The following is an 8,428-nucleotide window of genomic DNA, read 5'->3' on the forward strand; positions in this document are numbered from 1 at the left end:
ATTTCTTCACACTGCATAACATCTCTTACAAATTGCAATGAATACTTGTCAGGCCTCAGGGGTCATTACAGCTTCCTATGGCTCCGGGGCTGCTCAATAAACCATGTCAACACCACATCGGGATGCTCCATTGTGACAGATATTCCCTGCTTGGAACAAGCCCATTATTTCCATGGAAAGAACACGTCAAGCCCATTTGAGGAGGAGCACTGCCGTGGGACACACTGACATTATAGACATCTGAACCATGACACGGGGATGTCATGGGTTTGCGCAGCGTGTACGATTTCCCCGCGCATCCGCTGCCAGCACCCTTTTTGGCCCGGCTCCCTACCCGTCGCACCGCGAGCGCACCGACCCGTAGTCGCTCTCGCGAGGCCCTGCGCGGCACGCACCTGCGTCACCCGGGGGCGGGGCGACTATTAAAGTCGCTCGCTCGGCCACTTCCGGCCCTTCCGGCCCGGCGCTGGGACAAGATGGTGGGTGCTGCTGGCGGCGGCGCTGAGCGGGCCCGGCCGCGCCATCCCTTGGGCATCGCCGCCATCCCGCCACCGGCGGGTGCCCGGCCGTGCCTCCGCCTTCTCCGGCCCTTTCGGGAGGGGCTGCGGGGCTCATTTCGGGGCTCGGCCGCGGCAGGCGCCGGAGGACGTTTTGCCTTAGTGACGCCGGCCGGGCCTGCTCGGAGGCGCTGGGGCCTGGGTGGCGCGGGTGGCGGGCTGCCAGGGGCCTTGTGGCAGGGTTTGCTCATCTGTCGGGAGCCCCGGCAGTAACGTGTGCCCGGCCCGGCGCTCCGCTCACTGCGTCTGGGGGCCGGGAGCGCGGCTTCTTCGTAAGGGCCTGCCGTGAGGCCATGGCGGGGGTGGTGTGAGCACGTGGAGGAGTCAGTCTGACAGTGCAGTTCGCCGCCTGCCCTCTGTAGGGTGGCGTTTCGTGTTTGGTTGTGCCGCACAATGCGAAGGCGTTTCGTGTGGTGTCAAAATTCAGTTCTGCTCCTCCCGGCCGCAAGATTCCTAATCCTAAAAATCCCTTTTGGGGCTGGTGAACTTCATCTGCTTAAAGCAGTTTGTGCCCGGTGTTCTTTAGTATGACACATCTGTTAGCTGCTGCTTGTGTGCTGCATGTGCGACGTTTGTCTTAAATCTGGGTATGAGATTGGATGGGTGATTCTTCGTTGGGCTGAGTTCTCTGGAACCCAGCCGTGGCTCTCTGGTTGCAAAGGGAGCTGCTAGGAGTACAGCTCTGTATTTTGACTGCATTTCTACTCCAAGTGACTTAATTCAAAGGTGGATGTTGCGATAGTGTTTTATTGTCACTTCAGACTGAAATGCTTATTTTTATATTTGATTCATTGAAGCATTGTGAAGTTACCTGTGCTTCCTCATTGTCTAGGCTTTTAGGAGCGCTGAAATTCTGGGGGCATGCTGTGGTCAGATGGCAGCTTGTGTGGCTCACTGACTAGAGTGGGACTTGGTGGTGTCTTAAAATAAGCTTGAAAGGGGGGGGTTGCTGAGGAAATCCAGGGAGGACACAGGGCATAAGGACTGCATTCTCACATTATAATGTCATTCAGAAGCCAAACAGCTGATAGAAAAATTCCTAGAATGCAAAATGCTTTATGTATATATGCAATATTAATGTTTCAAGGCAAGGCCCTTGATTGTGTGTAAGTGAAGAGCAAGCACTAAATGTTTGATTTCTCTCCAGTCTCACCGCAAGTTCTCAGCTCCGAGGCACGGCTCTCTGGGCTTCCTGCCCCGCAAGCGCAGTAGCAGGCACAGGGGCAAGGTGAAGAGCTTTCCCAAAGATGACCCCAGCAAGCCTGTCCATCTCACTGCCTTCTTGGGGTACAAAGCTGGCATGACCCACATTGTCCGTGAAGTTGACAGACCTGGATCCAGTACGTATTGATGTTCCGCTTTAATAGAGGAGGTGTTTTTCTTTCTGAATGGTGAAAGGTGACCTCTCTGTTGGTAGCGCTGGATTTTAGTCCTAGCTTGACTTCACTCTGTTTAAAGTCCTTGAGTGGGTGAGGTATAAAACACCCAAACCCTTCCCCCTTCAGTGTGAGTGATGTCGCAGCAGCCACACCTCATGTCTAGCAGTGTCTGTCTTGTTAATGGTCCTGTTTCTAACCTGCACAGTGACCTGATGGTTTAGTTTAACTGTACTGTAAGAGGCTACTTAGGATGACCTTCTTGATGGGCAGACATAAGTAAACTGCTTTTGGATTTTTTTTCCTGATTGTGCAGTCCTGAAAGTGGTTTTATTACTACCATCCATTTTGCCTTTGGTGAGCTTCAGTAGCTGATGCTGGTGTTAATTGTGCTGTATTTCTGCCTTCATGCAGAGGTGAACAAGAAAGAGGTGGTCGAGGCAGTCACTATAGTAGAGACTCCTCCCATGGTCATTGTGGGCATTGTGGGATACGTGCAGACTCCTCGTGGTCTCCGTAGCTTCAAGACCATCTTTGCTGAGCATATCAGCGATGAGTGTAAGCGTCGCTTCTACAAGAACTGGTAAGGAATCAGGGCTTTTGCTTATGGCCTTAATTTTGTGCCATGGTTTATTTCTTCTACTGGGTTGAAGATTATGTTAGTACAGTGTTCTGAAGAGGCTCTTCAGCAGTTAGTGTTTGGCCTTGATGAACTGGCCTAATAATGGGTGATTTGGAGAATGTCTCATGGGATAGGCTGTAGAAATGGCTTTGGGAGGGTGGCAGCACAGTGTTAGCATCCTTCGTGGCATGGGGGTGACAGTTGGTTCTTGCCTGAGATTTCCTTTCACAGGCTACACATGATGATACTTCGACGGGCGGACATAAGGAAATCGCCTCTGGCGCTTGTTGTTGAGTGTCGAATCCTGACTGTAGCCCTGTTTTCTCAGGAAAGGGGAAGACAAGTGTTACTTCTGATTACTGTTCCAGGCACTGTTGTTATTCAAAGTATGCATATTTGCCCAAGTGTGGCTCCAGTGTGTCTAGAGCTTACAGCCTGTTTATGAACTTTGCAGGCTGAAAAGATGTCAGAGTAGAGCAATAATAATCTAAAGAGTTTTACAGTAATGACTTTACTGTTGGGTATAGCTTGGGTTTACAAGGGGGGGAGATAATGGTATTCTGCAGCAAATATCATGAACTTGTCAATTGCTTTAAAGATCTGTTTTTTTTCTGTTATTGTTTGACATCTCTCTACAGTCTTTTGTCTTCTGTACTGTGAATGTTAAAGTGCTTTGGAATTCATGGCGGCTCCGCTCAGCTCTGGCAACTTTGCCACTGTCTGATGAGCTCCAGGCTCCGCTTGCCAGTGGAAAAGAGTCCTTAGAAGCTGGCAATGAGCCAAAACCAGCTGAGGTGGCAGCTCCTTCCGCTCATCCCCACTTCCCTGGGGATCGATGAAGGGCTTAGCCAACCTTGTCTCTGCTCTGCTCCTGAAGGCACAAGTCCAAGAAGAAGGCCTTCACCAAATACTGCAAGAAATGGCAAGATGAGGAGGGCAAAAAGCAGTTGGAGAAAGATTTCAATAGCATGAAGAAATACTGCCAGGTTATTAGAGTCATGGCTCACACTCAGGTAAGTGTCTCTGGGACTCAGATGTACACTGGAAACAGCCAAGGGAGCAAGCATAAAACTTGATCCATCTCTGTAGGGAGATTTCTGCCCTCCCCTGCAGCCTGGTGCTAACTACTATGCACAATTCAAATACTAGTACTCTTCACCCTGTACAAAGTGTATGCTCGCAGGGTGCTTGAAGAATGTCCAAAAGAGACTGAACCTTGGTAGGAGCTTCTTACCTGTCCTTTGCTGATACCATGTAGGCCTGGGCTCTCTTAATTCCAGGTATAAATAAAAACAGGCTGAAAACTTAATTCTGGAGTTTGTGTGGTTAGCAGCCTTGCAGGCTGCATTCTGTGGGGACTGTAGACACTCGGAGGCTTTTGGTGGCTTCTGTTGCTCATCTAGAGGAGATGTGATGTTGGTTCCTCAGCCATCAGAGCTCTGCCAGGCTTTCTTGGGAGATGCAGTTTTAAGTCTTTTGAGTTGGCTGTGAGTGCAATAAGAAGCTTAGTTATGACACTGCTAATTTTACTAGAATTGTATTTCCATGCCAAATAGCAAAGGTAGTATTGCAGCTGCTGTTAATAGTTGTATTAGTCTCCATCTGCTAAATATGGAAGTCAATGTAAATGTGACCCTACCCAAAGTGTCCTTCAGTGTGGCAGAATGTACAAAGAATTGTAGAATAGTTTGGGTTGGAAGGAACATTTAAAGATCATGTAGTGCCACCCTCCTGCAGTGAGCTGGGACACTTTCCACTAGATGAGCTTGCTCAAAGCTTTATACAACCTGGCTTTGAACACTGCCAGGGATGGGTCCATCCACAGCTTCTCTGAGCAGCCTGTTCGAGTGTCTCACCACCATCAGTCATAAACAGTTCCTTTTTTATGTCCAATCTAAATCTCTCCTTTTTAAGTTTAAAACCATTCACCTCATTATCTCCTGTTCTACTTGGATGGAGTTTGGCTGGTGGCTGTGGAGATAGAGTTCTGTGTTCCTGTGGATGGCATGTAATTTCCAGATAATGTGACTTGACATTTTGGCTACAGTAGAACGTGGAGCCTTTCTACCTCGTGTAGGGCCTTTTGCTTCAATATGTTGAAGTTTATCTTGGGAAAGGATATATTTAGTTAGACAGATTTGGCCAGGGCTAGGAGGATACTGGGCTATTGAAGGTCCTTCTTGGAGGAACAGGAGTTAAATTTCATTCTTCCTGTTCCCTAGATGCGTTTGCTTCCCCTGAGACAGAAGAAGTCTCACTTGATGGAAATCCAGGTGAATGGTGGCACAGTTGCTGAGAAAGTGGATTGGGCCAGGGAGAAGCTGGAACAGCAGGTGCCCGTGTCAACTGTCTTTGGCCAGGATGAGATGATTGATGTCATTGGAGTAACCAAGGGCAAAGGATATAAAGGTAAACCCATAGAAGTTCTCCTGTTTATGATTGGATACAGTTTTTGAGTTTTCAGAGGTGTGTAGACTTAATAGCTGAGGGGGTGAATCCATCCTGCTGTCGTAGTTCAATGATGAGACCATGGAATGAGCGCTGGGCACAGCGCCTGACATCTGTGAGGAGTCATTCCATGCTGCCTTCCTTCTGAGAACACAACCAAGGGACAGCTCGGGGGGGGGGGGCGTGGGCAGTTAAGGGGCAGGGTGCTTCATGGAGAAACTGGGTGAATTCCTGGGTTGTGGGTCTGGCCTTCCCTTTCGTGGTCGAGGACAGCACCTTGAAAGATGGCTTAAACTCCAGTTGAACAATTCGGTGAATCTCTGTTTGACAGTAGTTAGTGACAGTGCTGCTTTGGTTTCTTCCAGGTGTAACCAGCCGCTGGCACACCAAAAAGTTGCCCCGCAAGACTCACAGGGGTCTGCGCAAAGTGGCCTGCATTGGCGCGTGGCACCCTGCTCGTGTGGCTTTCTCGGTGGCCCGGGCTGGTCAAAAGGGCTATCACCATCGAACTGAAATCAATAAGAAGGTTTGTTTCTCTGGCCTGCTGGGAAGGAGCGAGAGCTGGCTGGGCTCACTTGCTGCGTGACAGTGAATAGAGTTTTGCTTTGGATGTTTAGCTCTGTTTGAATGTAATCTCAGGGCAGTAATGTTGAATAACCATCCAGTTCTCACAGCCACGTGTTTTCAAAGTGCAGTAGACATTTTTCTCCAACCCTGTGTAGAACAATTTGTGCTTTGGCTGATGACAGGTCCTTTCTCCTATCTTTTAGTAAGTGGAAATTCTTGTCATTTTTAGATCTACAAGATTGGCCAGGGTTACCAAATTAAGGATGGAAAGCTGATCAAAAACAATGCTTCAACTGATTATGACCTGTCTGACAAGAGCATTAACCCTCTGGTGAGTTGTTGAGCTCTGTGGAGAGAGTTTGCTTATGAGCTGCAATCTTAAGAGGCAGGTGGGCCTGGTGTAAGCTGTAAAATGATTGAATGAAGAGCTTTTGAGATACAGCTTGGTAGTTGTGGGAGGCAGTGTTGCTTAGTCATTCTCAGTATGGACTTGTGTAACTTGCTAATTGTGTTTGATATGTGGCAGTAGTAGAGATGTTACAAGCCTCTACTGTAGATGGTACTTGTAAATAAGGATTAACTTAGCAGGGGGAGCAGCTTGTGCTTTTGTTTTGTTAGCTGCCTCTTGTTGCTGCTGTAAGGCATTTGGCTTTTTAACTTTGATACAGCTAAATTCCTGTATCAAGGAATTTGACCAGCAAAAGGTAATACTGGAAATGGGATTTTAATGAATGTGGGAGTGGTTGAGACCCAGAAGTGAAGCGAGAGCATCAAGCTGTAGGCAGATGTGATCATTGGTCCTGCTTCATACAAAACACTAACTGCTCTCTCCTTGCTCAGGGGGGCTTTGTCCACTATGGTGAGGTGACCAATGACTTCATCATGCTGAAAGGCTGTGTTGTTGGGACCAAGAAGAGGGTTCTAACCCTGCGCAAGGTGAGTACTGTGACCCACTGTCAGATGGGCTGGTGCACCTTAAGGTAGCTGTGTAGCTGTGCTGCCTTTGGTACAGGTAGTGGTTGCTTCCAGGGGGACTCTGTAGGCAGCTAAAAAGGAAAGCCTCATGCATCCAGACGTACCTCGTATTAGTGACTTCCGCAGTAGTGCGAGATCCTTTCTGAAGTTCATTCAGTCCAGGGCTGTTTGCGGATAATGGCAAGCTTTAGGGTTGAGAATTCTTGTGGACCATAAAGACACTAGTGGGCAGCCTTGGGCTCACCTGCTGGTGTGGTGCCAGCTAGCTTACTGGCAAGTGCTCCTTGCACATCATAGCAGCAAAAGCATGAAGTCAGGGTGACTAAGGAGGAGGGCGTTAGCCATGGAGGTGATCAGAAGTAGCCAGCATACTGGCAGGCTGAAAAGGTGCTGCTGTGTACTCACTCACCTGGTGTCTCTCTTGCAGTCCCTGCTTGTGCAGACCAAGCGCCGGGCCCTGGAGAAGATTGACTTGAAGTTCATTGACACAACCTCCAAATTTGGCCATGGCCGCTTCCAGACAGCTGAGGAGAAGAAGGCTTTCATGGTAAGGACATTTCCTGAAGCTAGGCAGCTTTGTACTGTGTATTGCCTTGTCTCTGGTAACAGCAGTTGGTAGCATGACCCTTGGGCTGCCACAGGGCCAGGATTCCTGTGAAATGGAGTGTGTCGCTTCAGTCGAGAAGGTCCAGCCTCCAACTCGGTTATGACCATGGGCTGGATTGGGGTCTCGCTTCCCCTACGGCGGCACTTGGTGCCTGAGGGATGTTGCGATGTTTGAGTACAAGTCATCCAGTGATGAGGTGTGGAATAAGCACTGAACACTGTCTGACACGTGTGGGAAGTCCCTCTGCACTGCATTTCTTCTGAGAGCAGCTCTGGATGGTGCTCACGGTGGGCTCTGGGTTGTGGTCTCATTGTCACTTGCCGGAGAAGGCAGGTCTGGAGTCTGAGGTGTGAGGCCCTTGCTGGGTCAGAGCATGGTTCAGATGCCTGGAGGCTGCACAGGCACTTCCCCACAAGGTGGCACCAGCATTTCTTCTCTGCTGCATGTGTAGTCATGGATATGGTGCACTGTAGCTGCGCTGAGTTCAGCTTTACCTGTAACTGTGGGGATGGGGCTTGTGATTTCCAACGGGTTGCAACATTGAAGTGTTTTTTTGGCCTTAATTTGCTTTGCAGCAAGGGGAGAAGAAATGGCAGGGTTGTGGTTGGGGTGTGATGTGCTCTTTGGTGCAGGCTGCTGTTTACATAGCTTGTTCTCTTTTTTGGTTTTTTAGGGACCACTCAAGAAAGATCGCATTGCTAAAGAGGAGACAGCTTAATGTCTGCAAGGGTCTTGTGGCCTGTGTGCTCTCCGACCGAGAAAATAAACATTTTAAAGAAGTTAGCTTTGTCTCTTGGTTTGTGCATAGCTACATCAGGTCTGGTACTCTCACTGCAAGCACCCTGTCCAAAGGAGCAAGTAAAGCTCAAATTCCTGAACACCCAAATCAGCAGGGTTCCTCTAGCAAGGAAGAAGCTACTGTTACTGGTTTTGGAGAGCAGAGATTGTGGGGCACAGAGCAAGGCTTTTCTACTAGGTTGAAATGGCGAAGCAGCAGGAGCCCTGTATGATTGCCATTTCAGAGGCATTATTCCTCATGTTAATCCTCTGCTGGGTGACTAAAGAGCTCCTTTGTATCAAACAGGTTTTGAAATAAAGGAAACTCCTTCACACAACTGAAACATCACTAAATCTCAGGTGGGTGGCTGGTGCTGGCTGTTGCTGTGGAAACCCTCCTCTTTCTCTGTGGTGGAGGGTATGTAACCTACACACTGTTTTGCAAATGCAGCTTGCCTCACATAAGGTGGGTATTCCAGAATCCCTTCCCCTGACACAT

General features: G+C 49.0%; 1 protein-coding gene and 2 non-coding genes across 3 annotated transcripts; all 3 read left to right on the top strand.

The window, feature by feature from the left end:
- The first annotated feature begins 393 nt into the window (after positions 1–393).
- On the top strand, positions 394–7,935 carry RPL3 (ribosomal protein L3). The gene is made up of 10 exons (XM_065677874.1): positions 394–479; positions 1,705–1,897; positions 2,348–2,516; positions 3,433–3,568; positions 4,778–4,964; positions 5,369–5,529; positions 5,800–5,901; positions 6,411–6,506; positions 6,973–7,092; positions 7,826–7,935. Exons 1-10 carry the CDS (start codon positions 477–479, stop codon positions 7,868–7,870), a joined length of 1,212 nt encoding a protein of 403 aa, XP_065533946.1. The 5' UTR covers positions 394–476; the 3' UTR covers positions 7,871–7,935.
- LOC136007478 (small nucleolar RNA U83B) lies at positions 5,066–5,157 on the top strand. Its single transcript, XR_010609729.1, has one exon. It is a non-coding gene; the product is annotated as a small nucleolar RNA U83B (small nucleolar RNA).
- Positions 7,333–7,422, top strand: LOC136007479 (small nucleolar RNA U83B). Its single transcript, XR_010609730.1, has one exon. It is a non-coding gene; the product is annotated as a small nucleolar RNA U83B (small nucleolar RNA).
- Positions 7,936–8,428: the final 493 nt, after the last annotated feature.

The sequence above is a fragment of the Lathamus discolor genome, chromosome 1, assembly GCF_037157495.1.
Source record: "Lathamus discolor isolate bLatDis1 chromosome 1, bLatDis1.hap1, whole genome shotgun sequence".
In the NCBI taxonomy this organism is placed as follows: Eukaryota; Metazoa; Chordata; class Aves; order Psittaciformes; family Psittacidae; genus Lathamus; species Lathamus discolor.

Bases quoted from the DNA above. Each gene is read 5' to 3' on its own strand.
- RPL3 (XM_065677874.1), top strand. The intron at 4,965-5,368 runs GTAAACCCATAG...GGTTTCTTCCAG, and splicing joins CAAGGGCAAAGGATATAAAG to GTGTAACCAGCCGCTGGCAC. The intron at 5,530-5,799 runs GTTTGTTTCTCT...TGTCATTTTTAG, and splicing joins GAACTGAAATCAATAAGAAG to ATCTACAAGATTGGCCAGGG.